Source organism: Amblyomma mixtum, chromosome 3 (assembly GCF_055824585.1).
Source record: "Amblyomma mixtum isolate Tamu chromosome 3, ASM5582458v1, whole genome shotgun sequence".
NCBI classification, from domain to species: domain Eukaryota; kingdom Metazoa; phylum Arthropoda; class Arachnida; order Ixodida; family Ixodidae; genus Amblyomma; species Amblyomma mixtum.
The window spans coordinates 18,124,066-18,139,949 of NC_143014.1; the positions used below are offsets into that span (position 1 = coordinate 18,124,066).

The 15,884-nt window shown below is 47.1% G+C and overlaps 1 protein-coding gene across 10 annotated transcripts in view; it reads right to left on the reverse strand.

The window, feature by feature from the left end:
* Tnks (tankyrase) overlaps positions 1-15,884 on the reverse strand; it is a 242,880-nt gene that overhangs the window by 88,610 nt on the left and 138,386 nt on the right. For 8 of the 10 annotated variants that reach the window (XM_089578276.1, XM_089578274.1, XM_089578278.1 and 5 more), the window contains 2 exons: positions 7,008-7,073; positions 5,427-5,545 (listed from right to left, as the gene is read on the reverse strand). In XM_089578276.1, coding sequence (XP_089434402.1) covers positions 5,427-5,545; positions 7,008-7,073 — 185 coding nt within the window. The remainder of the gene's footprint in view (positions 1-5,426; positions 5,546-7,007; positions 7,074-15,884) is intronic. The other 2 variants (XM_089578280.1, XM_089578277.1) reach the window with 1 other exon arrangement.

Below are 15,884 nucleotides of genomic sequence, written 5' to 3' on the forward strand. Positions count from 1 at the left end.
ATAATATTCTGCCTTTCTACTTTAGCAATAGTATACGGCTAATGACATTAATGTGTGCATTCAACAGAGCCAGCAAAGTATATATTTCCAAACCAGTTGCAAAGGAATGCCTCGCTGCACAGCAGAAAAAGATTAGTTAGTTATATTGATTTTTATGGCGCAAAAGCAACTGAGGCTATGCTGCGCCAACCTCAAGGTTAGAGTTTTTGTTAATGGTGAAGCTTTTTAAAAATACTTAGAGTTTGTTTAAAACGTTGGCTTCCTTGAGAAACCTAAAAATACATGAAATGTCAACCAGTGCTCGATCACCTAAGAGTAGCATGGGGTGTAATGGGATGCTTTCCCTGTAAAATGTTGTGAAATATTTCTTTCTTAGTTCTTCTAATTTTATGCATGAGATTAAAATGTGGTTCACTGTGAGTTCAGCACCACACATTTCACAGACAGGTTTGTTTTGTTTGGCTAGCAGAAAGTTGTGCGTGAGGTGGGTGTGTCCAATGCGGAGCCGACATAAAATAACTTCGGTAAAACGTTCTTGATGCCTACATGATTGCCATTCCCCTAAAATTGGTTTCACAGAATGTAATTTGTTGTTTACGTGATCTTGCCATGCGGCCTGCCACTTATTTCTGAGTTTACTGGTGATAAACTTTAAACAATCCCTGTGCGGTATGCTCACTTGTTTTATTTGGCCATTCCGGGCTTGTGCAGCGCATACATCTGCTTTTTCATTACCTACGATTCCAACATGGCTAGGAACCCAGCAGAATTTAATGTTACGTTTTTGTTTTGTGATTTTAACAATGTTATGTATGATGTTACCTATTATGGGTTCAGCAGCATTTCTGGAGTGCAGTGCTTTGAGCATACTCAGGGAATCGGTGTAAATGATGCTATTTTTGATATTCTCTCTTACTATTTTTTCCACAGCTACAAAGATGGCATAACACTCAGCAGTAAAAACCGATGCGCATTCTGGTAGTCGCATTATCTGTTTGTTTTTTCCTTGGATTACTGAACTTCCAACGTGATTTTCTGTTTTTGAGCCATCGGTATAAAATTCAATGTAAGTGTCATACTTTTCTTGTAGTGCAAAGAATTCCTGTAATATGTACTCATTTGGCGTTTGCTTTTTATCTAAATGTGTCATTGTGAGGTCACATACTGAAGGCAGGCTGTACCATGGTGGTAAATGTTCATTCCTTTGTGCAATATTCGGTAGGGCATCTAGTACTGTTAGCTCTTCACATTTGTCTTCAAAGCGCAATAGTAATGGTCTGATAGAATGTGGTTTGTTGATGAATAATCTTTTAGATGGGCACTTGGTGACAACTGGATGGCAGAGATGTTTCGGAAGAGAACGGATTTTTAAGACATATGAGCATGTAAGGGCGATTCTTCGGTCCTCAAGAGCGGGCTCATTAGTTTCAACGTATAGGCTGGCTACTGGTGATGTTCTGTATGCTCCAGATGATAGGCGGAGACCAAGATTATGAATGGGGTCTAATCTTTTCAAGTAGGATGCTCTTGCCGAGCCATATACTATGCACCCGTAGTCCAGCTTGGAGCGCACCAGAGAGCGGTATATTTGTAAAAGGCTTGCTCTATCGGACCCCCACCGCTTCCGTGAGAGCACTTTTAAGACATTGAGGGCTTGAGAAGCTTTCTTTTTAAGGTTGTTAATGTGTGGTAGAAATGTGAGTTTCTTGTCGAAAGTTAGGCCTAAAAATTTGTGTTCTTGTTTAATTGGTAGCGCAGTGTGATTCAAGTATAGACTGGGATCGACCTGTAGGCCTCGTCGCAATGAAAAAAGAACAGCTACTGTTTTTTGAGGAGAAAATTTAAACCCATTTATGTCTGCCCAAGCACCTAGTTTATTTATTGTGATTTGTATTTGTCTCTCACAGGTTGATATGCTAGAGGACGTGCATGCTATTTGTAGGTCATCTACATAGACTGAATACATTATGGACTTGGGTATTACTTTAGCTAAGGAATTCATTTTTACTATGAAGAGTGTCGTGCTTAGAATGCACCCCTGGGGTACGCCGTTCTCTTGGGTGAAAGTCATGGAGTGAGTTTCTCCTAGGCGGACTCGGAATGTGCGGTTAGCCAGGAAGTCGTTCAAGCAGTTCAACATCCTGCCGCGGATACCTAGCTCTGCTAGGTCACGGAGGATGCCGAACTTCCACGTAGTATCGTAGGCCTTCTCCAAGTCGAAGAAGACCCCAATACAGTGCTGCTTGTGGATGAACGCCTCCCGGATGGTGTTTTCTAGGCGGACAAGATGATCTGTGGTGGAGCATGTTTTCTTAAACCCACATTGGTGTTTATCTAGTAGTTGCCGAGATTCAAGTACGAAGGTTAGTCTAATGTTTATTACACTTTCGAAAGATTTAGCAATGCAGCTGGTGAGGGCTATTGGTCTGTAACTGCTAGGACTTGTTGGTGGTTTTCCGGGTTTGAGAAAAGGTATTATGACTGCTTTTTTCCACTCGGCAGGTATATTGCCAGTTATCCAGATTTTATTAAAGAATTTTAACAGTGCCTCTACAGCAGCCTCGGAGAGATGTGCAAGCATAGCGTAATGCACGTTGTCTGGTCCCGGTGCTGTCTTTTTGCCAGAAGATAGTACCTTATTTAATTCTTCTAGTGTGAGAGGCTGGTTATAATCCTCATGAACACCTGCTCCAGATGGGAATCTTTGTTTCTCAGCTATTGCTTTGTGTTTTTGAAATGTGTTTGTGTAGTTGGATGAGCTTGAGATCTCAGCAAAATGCTCGCCCAGTATGTTGGCCTGTTCTTCTAAAGATGTTTGTGTCCCGGGTGCTGTCAAGAGAGGAAGTGTGAAAGGGGTATGGTCACCAGTAAATTTACGCACTTTTTCCCACATTTTCTTTGATGTTATTGAACTATTTATTGAGGAGACATATTTCTGCCAAGAGGTTTTCTCTGCATTTCTTCGCACATACCGCGCTCTGGCTTTTGCCTTCTTAAAGCTAAGTAGGTTCTCTGCAGTGGGATATCGACGCAGAGCGCTCCAGGCTTTCTTTTGTTGTTTTTTTGCTAATGTGCATTCTTTTGTCCACCACACTTTGTGTTTCTTTTGTGCAAGTCCTGTTGTTTGTGGTATAGCGAGTGTTGCGGCTGATATTATGCGTTCTGTAAACTTCTCATTAATTTCATCTGTGCTAAGGTCGTCACAAAATTCTTTTTCCAGAGTGGCACTTTTTGTAAAAAGTGACCAGTCGGCGAGCTGAATTTTCCAGCGCCGTGGCCTTGTGGGGATGATTGGAGTGGACGATGAGAGCCTGATGATGGTAGGTAAGTGATCGCTGCCCATGGGGTCATTTAAAACATCCCATTTAAAATCGTTAAAAAGTAATGGTGATGCGAAAGCTAAATCGAGAGAGCTCATTTTTGCTGAGCTTGGACAGCAATATGTGGCTTTTCCCGTATTTAAAAGACAGACATTATTAGAAAGTATAAAATCTTCGATTGTTTGGCCTCTAGAGTCACAGCGTTCGCTTCCCCAAAACGGAGAGTGAGCGTTAAAATCGCCAACTACCAGAAATGGCTCCGGCAGTTCATCGATCAGGGCTTCTAGATCTTGGCATGTTAATGTGATGTGTGGGGGAAGATATACGGAACATATTGTAATGGTTTTGTAGCTGATGACGCTAACCGCAACCGCCTCAAGTTTCGTTTTCAGTTTGATTTCTTGAGTCGGGACGCCGCTTTGGATGATGATTGCGACGCCTCCCGAGAGTCTATTTGCATGTTCGCGATCACGCCTAAAAGTTGTATAATGTTTTAAGATATTTGAATGTTGTGGACCAAGATTGGTCTCCTGGAGACATAGGGCTAGAGGCATCACTGACCCTAGAATATGAGTTATATCACTGTAGTTCCTCAACATTCCTCTACAGTTCCATTGTATTATGAAAGCCATCTTAGTTTTGTGTTTGTACTGATTGAAAAAACTAGATCAAGTTGTTTATGGCCCCGTGACTCGGGGCCTGTCTCTTTTTGACCGATCCAGGGAGCTCCGCCGACCATCCGACGTGGACGGTGAGGGGCTGCCCGGGGTCGTGTCCATCGCCTCTGCAGAGGCACTGGACGACCGTGCAGGAGGCACATTGATTTTTGAGTTAGACCTCGACCTGTGGGAAGAGGTCTTTGGGCCCGCCGACCCGGGGGTCTGCGTCCCCTCCTTTGGGGTAGGCGGAGTAGCGTGAGCTACTCCACCAGACGGCGCGGATGGCCCCGCCCCAGGCTCACTACGTGTGACCTGGACAGGTGCCGAAGCCTGGTGTGGTGCGCCGCGCCCACGCACCACATCGGCGAAGTTTGTTTTTGCAGTGAAGGAGAATTTGTTTGTTTGAGAGTATTGCCTTCTTGCTTCTTTGAAAGAAATGTTTTGCGTAGTCTTGAGAGTAATGATTTCTTTTTCTTTCTTCCAGGACGGACAAGCCCTGGAGTAGGCAGCATGGTCGCCTTCACAATTTGCACACCGTGGGTTAGCAACACATTCTTCAGATTGGTGTTCTTTTGACGAGCATTTTGCGCAAGTTTTGCGGCCGCGACAACTCTGCGAGCCGTGGCCAAATCTCTGGCAGTTGAAACATCTGCGTGGGTTGGGAATATACGGTCTTACATTGATTTTCAGGTAGCCTACTTCAATGGATTCGGGTAACGTGCTCATGTTGAATGTCAAGATCAGGTGTTTGGTGTCCACTTCTTTGCCATCCTTCCGGATTTTGATCCGGTGGACATCTATAACTTCTTGGTCAGTAAGTCCTTCGAGCATTTCCTTTTCAGAAAGGTGGACAAAATCTATTTCAGAAATGACGCCTCGTACAGTATTCAGAGACCGATGTGGGGTCACAGAGACAGGGATGTCCCCAATGGATACAATTGTTGCAACTTTTGAGTGTTGTGTGCTGTCGCGCAGTTCAAGAAGTAAGTCGCCACTGGCCATTTTTGACACCTTGTAGCCAAGGCCTAAGGCATCTGTCAAGCGTTTTGAGACTTGGAATGGGGATATTATCCTTGCTTGCGTTTCTTCTGCTTTGCTATGGATGACGTGAAATTTTGGAAATGATACTTTTCTTTTTTGAAAAAAGTCGTCTGCTTCGGTCCGCCCTCTCTTGAGAGAGCGATCAAGTTTTGAAAGGGGGGGAGCCATAAAAAATTGAGGTTTTTCGGTCATGGTGCCAGCCACCCACCATGGAGCCCAACAGGGGGACGCGACAGGAACTTGAAAGCAAGTCCTACATTAGAGTACACGCATGTTCTTATGAGGTGTGTGACGGGCCCTCAACCAAGGCTAATACTGTGCAGGTCCAAATTTTCGCACTTTCGAAAAGCGATCAGTGCCCTCCAACAAAGCCAGCCTTCAATGATCCTGTCTTTTCAATACAAACCTGGAAGCACTCTGAGGTTGCACTGGCATTGTGGCCTTGGCTGAAGGAGGCAGAGCATGCGGTGGCATGGCATCCGTCAGCAGGCAACGCACATCTTCTGCCTGCAAGAGAAGCCACCCCTGTAAATTTGTTGGACATTGCAAAGGTTGCTTTTGCCAACATGGCACTGGAAAAAAAAAAAAATTTAAAGCAGTAACATCAGGAACAATTCAAGTGACTGTGCCAATTTGAAAAGCCCGGCAACTGGCACAGCGCAGCCACTGCCACATATGTTAGGCTAGGTCAGGAGCTGGCAGCTTCTGCCAATGGGTAGGAAAGGTCTCGTAGAGGTAATGACAGGATGAGACTGACCCACACTGTACGTCGCTTTTGCAGGGTGCCTGTAAACACTGCAAAAGGACCAGAAAAAATTCTTCTTCAACTACTCTAATATCGTATTTACACGATTGTAAGTCAACCTATTTTATAAAAGATAAAAAATTGCAAAGTTAGGGGGTCGACTTACAATCGAAACCAAAGCATGACCCCATCAATAAAGGAGAGACAAATGAGACATCCGGGACACAACGGCATGGTTGCAATTTTGTTTGCTCTACGGCTCTACTCAGTAGCATTCAGCTGTTCTGTGCACTTGATCAAAATATTTTTTTTTTCTTTTTCACTTTCAACTGCGCACTGGGAGCTCATGAGAGTGTCGACAGTTGATGGAAGGGCCGCTGCTCCAATCACGGCGGCACCACCACACGGAACGGCAGCGCTTCCGGGCAGTGATGGAAGAGCCAATCCCACTCACTCTTTGGATCTGTTTGAAGCATTTGACTTGACTACTGGCCATGTTTTACCAGTTTTTACTGTCATGCGTTGTCAATCGTCATTAGTGTTCTGGCTCACTCACGGCTGCATTCAAGATGTCTGTCATTTTTGCGCCGAAGAAACAAACTGCATGCTGGGTCACAAGTTTGACGTTTCGGGACGCGTTATTCTGGCGTGGCGGCTGTAGCGAGGCAAAATTTTCAGCTGTTCCATGCGATGTCGTGGTGCTGTTGTCTGCGACGTGTGGGATTTCGCGGGACGACGATGTGCCATGGTTGTTAGCAAAGTGCAGGATTTCTCTGGACAATGACATTAGACAATGAGCTGTGGGACCGCAGCAGCAATTACGATTGCAGCACTAGTGAATGGTGGTTCACATGAAAACGACTGAGCGAATTAACCAATTGAGCGGCGTGTTGCGGTGAAAAATTTCTGACCTAATGGAACCTTGTCGCTCTTGCCACTCGAGCCACAGCGTCAGCTTGAAATAGGTTTTTACGTTGCCGTGACAGGAATCACGCGTCTTTCTGCTTGAATGTGGCTTGAGGAGTTCAGTTTAGTGACTATTTAGTGATTAGCAACTAATCCATTTTCATTGTGACATCTTCCCATGGGCACGGTCTTCTTGTTTTTATTTCCCTGACATGGGGGCAGACTTACATTTGAGTTGACTTAAAATCGTGTAAATAAGGTATAATGTGAGGGATGAAATGCAGTGCAACAGCTAGTAACCTTGCAGATAAGGAAAGGTAAAAAGGAAAAACATACTGCAGCAATGTCCAGAGGTGTCTGCCCTTCATGGTTCTTCATTGTTGAATCAGCCCCATGTGCCAGCTGAAAAGAGTGATGCAGTAAAGCAAGCTATAAGCAAACCAAAAATGCTAGTGTTACAAAGACAGAATGCAATCTCCTTTCCCTGACACTATCAAAACTTCTCTACAGGCAGCAAGAAAGCTGGCCTGAACAATCAAAACAAAATTTTGGTATGGGCTAGTCGGCGGCTCATCTTAAGGAAAGTAATATGCGGCGCAAAAGACAGGGACAGCAGAGAAGACACAAACAACAGGACTGACGCTGACCTGCCAGCGCCAGTCCTGTTGTTTGTGTCTTCTCTGCTGGCCCTGTCTTTTGCGCCGCATATTACTTTCCTTAAGCTGGCCTGAACATCAGATCTGATAAGGGCGTACCCCCAAAAGAAGAGAAAATAAAAAACAACTGGTCAGACTGGTTCACATTTATGTCTCTCCTCGCTCCACCCCCTTGGTTTGCTTCTCTGCGGTGTCCCCTTTTCTAGTTACCTTAAACACGGGCACCACGGATGGCGTGACTGCTCCGAGCGCAGGGGAGACAACTCTCTCTCTTTCTTTGGCTCGGGAATTCGACACCCGCTGTTCTGGCGCAGTGCCCCGCTCTCTGCCCGCAAGCTGAAGCATTGTAGGGACATTCTCCCATGAGCTTGTCCCATCTGGCCTCGGAGCTTCTCCACTGCTCTAGCGTGAGTGAACGTTAGATCAAAACCTAGTTAGACAACCGCAATTCCTTAACGTATTTTGTTGCTAGCTAGTGTTATTGCTACTGCAGCAATAAATGCAATTTTGCGTCAGCCAGTCTTGTTCCTTTGTTTCCCTCAGAACAAGGCCGTGGTCTGGTCGTTTGAGCTTCCGCCTCGCGTGCGGGAGGTGCAGGGTTCAATCCCCAGTGCCGCCGGGTACCCACCGGTGCTACAGTGGGTGCCAGCTCTCTTCCCCTGGCCTGGTGCTCGGCTTATTCAGGGTGAGATGCTTGGGGGAAATGCGTCTCTACTGACCCCGCCTTGAGCAGAAGAAACAAACCTTGTGCCATGGCGCTCTCTGGCCACAGATACCCTTACGCCACAAAGATTTATAAGCATCATCATCAGAACAAGGCCCGCCGTGGTCGGCGTGCACACAGTAAAGTGTGACCACAATGTGGGGTTGATGGTTCTGAACTGTGTCGGCCATGGTTAAGTGGGGAGCATGTATTTACCCCCATTTCAAACCCACACAATGCAGAAGATTGTGGAGGCAGACAGGTTTGGCAAAACAGCAAGCAATAAAACAAATAAAGGTAATACTATTTTTTAATTCCACAGAAAACAATAAAACGATATGCTGCTCTTGACACAAACTGGCACACAAGAAGTGCACGCCTAAAAAGCAGCATATCACCCAGTGTGTCAGGGGAAAGAGTCTAACACAAAAGAACCTCAATAATTCGGACTTTATGGGGGTGGGGAAAACGTACAAATTATCGAATGGCACCACCCAAACTGCCATGAACTGACTGCATGAGAGTAAGAATTATTTGAAGAAAACCTGGGCAAATGTCACCTCCTATTAGGATGAAAACGGCGTGACAACAGCGATTTTTCACACTTCCATCAAATGGTTTAATTCGTGCATATTATTGGGAGTGCCAGAAGCAGAGCTGCTTTGTAATGATAAAGGTCTCCACAGCTTCTTTCAGTCACGGTAGCGCTGGAGAGTCTCGCATGTGACACTGCACATGACGCTGTTCCACACAAACAGCACAGAGTTCCACTGCACTGAAAGAAGAGAAACACCGCCCCTTTCGACCTGTTCCACAAAAAACAACCAGCGTGAGCTGCTTTGCGCTGACCTACTTTCTCGCTCCATCCCAGCATGAACCTCATCAAAAAAAGCAGTTTCATCCTATATGCGTTGTCACCAGTGCTGCTCTCACTGCTGCGAGGCCTTCGTCACCCATCGTTCCTCAGTCTTGCTATGCCACCGATCAGCTTCTCGCTTAGCAGCAAGCACAACTGGGTGTTGTCTACACCCATGTCAAAGCTCTGCTGGTCCCGGCTCCTCTCAAAAGCTTTTATCATTCTCTTGAGAGGACTTATAAAAGTTTATTTTGTTTCTCGGGCCGCCTGCGGATGGAACCTTGGATGAGCTCCCTCTCAACGAGTACTTCTGCTACAGCTCCTCGGGGAAACGGAGACACACTGAACAGAGTAGACCAGCTCACGTGGCCAGCATTTTTTCTCTTCTGTCTGTCTCTCTCCGTGACAGCACCCCTTCCATTTTCTCCCCATACTTCTTCCCATCGCCGCCCCTCTCTTCATTCTCTCATCTTCCTCTCCTGGGCACTTCGATCGCTGAGTCCCTGGACAGACCTCATCCTCACGATGGCCAGGGGTGGGCTCTGTCTATGGACAAAGATCAGCAACAAGGCAATCACTGCCTTGCTGCGGTTCAAAGTGACTCTCTGCACGGCCATTCTGAGGAGGGTGGCAGCATTCAGGGTGCGGTGAAGGATGCAGAATGGTCCGTCGTAGGCTGGGGTTAGTGGTGCCCGGACAGAGTTGCGGCAAACGAAAACCGAAAACGTGAGGAAGTGATGAGATCCGGGTGAACGAAAATGATGTTGCAGCGGGAAGGGTGAGGCGGAATAGGCCGCATGTTTTTCAACACTGTCCACACGATGCTGCAGGTACTCCTGCGGCTGGGCTGGTAGCTGCACTGATGTGAAAGGGAGATGCAGGGAACTACTGCACACCAGCTCTGCTGCAGAGCACTGTAGGTCTGCTCACAGGATGACCCTTAAACCAAGGAGCACACAGGGCAATGCATCAACCCAGTTGGCGCAACTGAGAGCGGGTAGCTAGGGCGGCCTTCAGTTCACGGTGAAGGCGTTCCACCGTGCCGTTGGGGCATGGGTGGTGCACAGTGGTGCGACAATGCCCGGCGCCAAGAATGCGGTTAAGGGAAGCCAACAGGGCGGACTCAAATTGGAGCCCTCGGTCAGTTGTCATGGTGCCAGGACAACCAAAGTGAGACACCCATGCAGAAATGAAGGCGCAGGAAATAGTCTCAGCGGTGACGTCACTAATGGGAACAGTCTCCGGCCAGCATGTGCAACGGTCAACCATGGTGAGTATGTAACGATAACCTTGGGACATGGGTAGAGGACCCACGATGTCGAGATGAACATGGTCAAGGCAACGGCCGAGTGGAAGGAAGGCCTGGGGAGGCATCTTGGTATGACAGGAAACTTTCGTCACCTAGCAGGGGAGACACATGAGTGTTCACGTGCGCACATCATCCATTAATACAAGGGCCAGACATAGCAATAAGTGAGAAGGAACTATGTAGCCCAAATGCCTACGTGATAGATGTGATGTAGCAAGTGGAAAGTGCAGGGGTGGAAGTAGGTTCTAGCTTTTTGGAGCTATCGCAAATTATCTACACAAACACAAACTATCAGCGCAGCGTGGGGGCGCTGCATTACAAATAACACTGTGGTACTCCTCCCCTCTTAGGATAATAACTAGGGGGAGTACTTTGTCACTAGCTTCCTAGTCCTTGTGCTAGGCGTAGCCATGACATAGTCACTGTTAACACGCACACCACTGCTGGCTACAGGCACATCACTGTCCATGGCATAGTTACTTGAAGGTGGCTGTTCCTCATGAGGCACGTCTGGAACAAGTGGTGCATGGAGTGATTGCTGCTCTACTTGTGGTGGAGCTGCAGCACTAGCAGGGTGAAATGCGTCCGTTTCAGCAGAAGTCAGCGGTGCCCCCGTGCGCACAAGGCGCAGGTAGTCACCATGTAGGTTCCCTATGGTGCCATCTTTAAAATGGACAGTAGCTGATGAGGCAGTGACGTCCACAACACTGCTGGGTACCGACGGTGTACCTCTGCGGAAGTTCCACACGTACACCTCACGCCCCGATTGCGGTGATGTAGCCTGCCGGTACCCGGTGTCAGCAAACATCTTCTGCTTCAATTGTTTCAGACGCACCGATGCCAGCAAGTTTGGCCATAGGACCGCCAATGGAGTTCTTGAAGATTCTCCCTGTTAGAGCTCACATGGTGGCCAACCAGTCACTTTACGTGGTGTGGCCCTGTAGTGTGTCAGCAAACCTGGAGGCCTGTGTTCTGAAGTCCCCAGAACCAGACTTCTTGAGCTTGTTTTTTAGTTTGTACCACTCGCTCTGCTGCACCGTTCGAGACAGGGTGATAAGGCGGTACCAGCATGCAGCGCACTCCATTACGAGTTAAGAATTATAGGTACTGTGCACTGACCCAGAGTTTTTTTTTGCGCACACAAAGACAACACAATAAGGATGAGGAAGACGGGACAGGGTGCAACTTTTAACTTGTTAGCCATGGGCTTGAGGTTATGTGCCACTTTATGCTCCAGGATCACTTTATGCACTTTATGCTCCAGGCCAGGATCGAGCCTGTGTCTCTCAGGTGAGCAGTCGAGCGCCACAACCACTGACCGAGTCCCCGCGGTGGCACTCAAAAGAAAGTAAAACCGGTAGTCATCCCCTATCAACATAAAGTAGCATACAACCTCAAGCACGTGTCTTACAAGTTCAAGGTTGCACCGCGTCCTCTCTTTTTTGTCCTCATTGTGTCACCTTTGTGTGCACAAAAAAGGAACTCTTAGAATGGACCAACTAGCCCTACAATGAGGTAAAAGCAGGGCCACTGTCCGAACGCATTACATCGGAGAGGCCATGCTGATCAAACGCACTTCTCAGGGCAGAAACGGTAGCTACTGCAGATGTGGAACATACAACCTGAAATCAATGTGGAGCCTTGACCAGGGTGACTGCGAAAAGGGCCAGGGTGCCTGCCGGACTGGCTTTGCGGCTCGAGGTTGAGCAAGGCACAGCTCTTCACCCTGTTGGCGATGTCATTGTCTATGCCTGGCCACCAGACATGGCTCCTGGCAGTCATCTTGCTCTTATCGATACGAGGGTGCTTGGCATGTAGCAAGCTCAGTACTTGGGCTTGCAATGAACGTGGGACCACAACTCTCGATCCCCATAGCAGGAAACCTTCATGGAGACCAAATTCTGTGGTTCTGGTATTGAATGGGTCCCACTCTGGTCCCGCTGGGAGGCCTTCTCCTTTTAAAAGAGAAGGGACAACAGGACCCAGAGCTGGATCATTTCCTGCGGCTCGTGCCACAACAGCAGGTGAAAGGAGTCACAGATATGCTTCCTCAAGCAAGAAGGTCTCGACAGGGCAAGGCAGTACGGTGCTGCTGTTGAGCAGCGGCTGTCTATTAAGAGCATCGGTGTGACCGAGCTCTTTGCCAGGCCTGTATGCAAGTCTGTACTTGTAAGCAGGCTACAGGGGCGTGGAACCGGCGACAAGGCAATGCCCATCTCAACTGTTCAGCTATTAATGCAGGTTTTTTTTGCGTGCCACACTGCCGGAGGAAAGTCTTTGGAGCCTACCTTCATGGACAACGTGTGCCGGCTCAAGGACGAAAATCTCCGTCCTTTTTTCAAGCCCAACAATCAAGTGTGCCCAACAACGGACAAAGCCGAACTTTTTTCAACGTTGCGTTTGCAACAATGTGCACTGGGCGTCAACGATCCTCGGCTACAAATGCTGTGAAGCGGCACATCACCAGAGGGGCGTGGAACCGGCGACATGGCAATGCCCATCTCAACTGTTCTGCTATTAGTGCAGGTTTTTTCTGCGTGTCACACTGCCGGAGGAAAGTCTTCGGAGCCTACCTTCATGGATAACGTGTGCCGGCTCAAGGGCGAAAATCTCCGTCCTTTTTTCAAGCCCGACAATCAAGTGTGCCCAACAACGGACAAAGCCGAACTTTTTTCAACATTGTGTTTGCAACAATGTGCACTGGGCGTCAACAATCTTCGGCTACAAATGCTGCGAAGCGGCACTTCACCAGCGGGGCGTGGAACCGGCGACATGGCAATGCCCATCTCAACTGTTCTGCTATTAAAGGTGCACTGAAGAGGAATCTGAACTCGTCTTTTTGCCGCGGGAACTCAATCTGCACGTTCCGAGAATTCTTAGAAACTTTTATTTAGTGCCCCTGTGTGGCTGATTTTCCTAATTAAATCAAATTAACATCCGGCTCCCACCTTTTTTTTTTAATTCTCCCTCGTACGGTGGGCGAAGTCGACCAACGCGTGGAGTGCCTTTCAGCCAGTCCCGCGGCGGCTTGCCGTTCTGCCACCGGCGGAGTAATACGTATTAGTCCGTAGAAGCAAATAGTCCGCGCGTATTTTTATTTCTGCGGGCTTATTTTGCAGCTATATTATCTGCGAATGAAACTATTTATTCACGGAAACCTAAAAAACAAAATAAAGCGAAAGCAAAGCCTCCACGGGACTGGGTGAAAGGCATTTCACCCGTTGGTCGACTCCGCCTACCGTACGAGGGAGAATTAAAAAAAAAAGGCGGGAGCCGGACGTTAATTCGATTTAATTAGGAAAATCAGTCACACAGGGCAATAAATCGAAGTTTCTAAGAATGCTCAGAACGTGTAGATCGAGTTCCCGCGGCAAAAAGACAAGTTCAGATTCCTCTTCAGTGCACCTTTATTGCAGGTTGGTTTTCGTCATCATTCTCTTACCCGCCAAGCTTTTTTGCTGCCGGTTCCACCCCACACGTTGTTTTTGATTGTGTCATCACAGCGAAATTATGTGCGGTCGCGGAATGTTCATGTTAGACGGCAACAATCCCTGTTTCGTAATCCTGCATTTCATTTTTTCCTGTTGCTGGTGTGTTGCGGACATGTTGAATTGAACCCAGGTCCCTCTGAACAGCTGACTCAATTACCCGAAGGCCAAAAAAATATGATGTCAAAATTAACATCAATAGAAGCAAAACAAAACCAGATTACAACGGAAATTAATCATTTGAAAGAGCGTCTGTGTTCCCTTGAAAAGCAGCTTAGAAAAATGGATGACATGAGCAAAGCAATAGATTCTATTTCAGTAGAACAGCGCCAGGACCATGAAGCGCTGAAGTTTCTCAATGCCAAATTGAAGATTTAGAAAACAGAGGAAGGCGGAATGACCTGATCATTTTTGGTTTCGAGGACTCTGAGAACGAAACCGCTGCCAAGTCAGAAGAACTTCTTAGTCTATGCGCCTCCGAACTTTCACTTCCCTCATTGGTAATTGAACGCGCTCACCGGCTAGGTAAATTCGAAGCTGGCAAAGATCGGCCTGTCATTGTAAAATTTGCCTCTTTCAAAGTACGGCAGTCGGTGCACTCAAGTGCGCATAAGTTGAAGGACACCTCTTACAGCATATCTGAAGATTTTTCCCGTGCTGTGTACAAAAAGAGAAAGATTTTGTGGGACTACGCAAAAAGAAACAAACGGATGGAAACAAACCAGTGCTGAAGTTCGATACGCTGCACTTAAACGGAAAAACGTTATCAGTATGATAGTGAGTCAGGGGATGTGGTCGAGCTGTGACCACTGGGCTCGTCCCTCAAAACAAGGCCGCTGAGTTTGCTGCTCATCAACTGCCAGAGCATTAAAAATAAAATTGATGAATTCTGTCTTCTCGTTCAATCTATAAATCCATCATCAATTGTTCTTGGTACTGAGTCATGGCTCGATTCATCTGTCTTGAATTCTGAGGTTTTCCCTTCCGGAGATCAGTGTTTTCGTCGCGATCGTTGCACAAGAAGTGGGGGTGTGTTCATTCTCGTTGCTTCGGGAATACCATATGTAATGTTACGAGAGAAGTCAACAGCCACAGAAACCAAGGGACAGAGGAGATTTTTTTTTAATTTATTTATTTATTTTGTGCTTTTGTTCGATTTAGAATATTACTGAATATGTTACCGCTTAAAGCTAATTGATTAGAAAAGCAGAAGAAAAAACAACCACATGCCGCCGGTGGGATCCGAACCCACAACCTCCGAATTACGCGGCCGGTGCTCTACCGCTGAGCTACGGCGACGGCTGTCAATTCTTCTGCTTTCGGGGTATTATGTTTACAAATAACCTAACCTTGAGAGCGTTCATCAGCGCCACCCACGTTCTTAAGCGGCGGACGTAGCACATCCTGAGTTACCGCTGATGTGACGTAGAACGTCATCGAACGGCGAGGGTGGAAGCTGTGTGAGAACCCTCTTATGCTTCCTATGGCGTCAAGGCTGCCAGAACCGAGGCCCTTGCTAAGCAATTAAGCAAAGAAGGGAAGGGGAATGAGGGGCTCGTTATAAATACGAGAGAAGTCAACAGCCACAGAAACCAAGGGACAGAGGGGATGTTTTTATTTATTTATTTATTTATTTTGTGCTGTTGTTCGATTTAGAATATTACTGAATATGTTATCGCTTAAAGCTAATTGATTAGAAAAGCAGAAGAAAAAACAACCTCATGCCGCCGGTGGGATCCGAACCCACGACCTACGCGTCCGGTGCTCTACCGCTGAGCTACGGCGACGGCTGTCAATTCTGCTTTCGGGGTATTTATGTTTACAAATAACCTAACCTTGAGAGTGTTCATCAGCGCCACCCACGTTCTTAAGCGGCGGACGTAGCACGTCCTGAGTTACCGCTGATGTGACGTAGAACATCATCGAACGGCGAGGGTGGAAGCTGTGTGAGAACCCTCTTATGCTTCCTATGGCGTCAAGGCTGCCAGAACCGAGGCCCTCGCCGAGGCCCACGACGGAGGTCGTGGGTTCGGATCCCACCGGCGGCATGTGGTTGTTTTTTCTTCTGCTTTTCTAATCAATTAGCTTTAAGCGATAACATATTCAGTAATATTCTAAATCGAACAACAGCACAAAATAAATAAATTTTTTTAAAAAATACCCTCTGTCCCTTGGTTTCTGTGGCTGTTGACTTCTCTCGT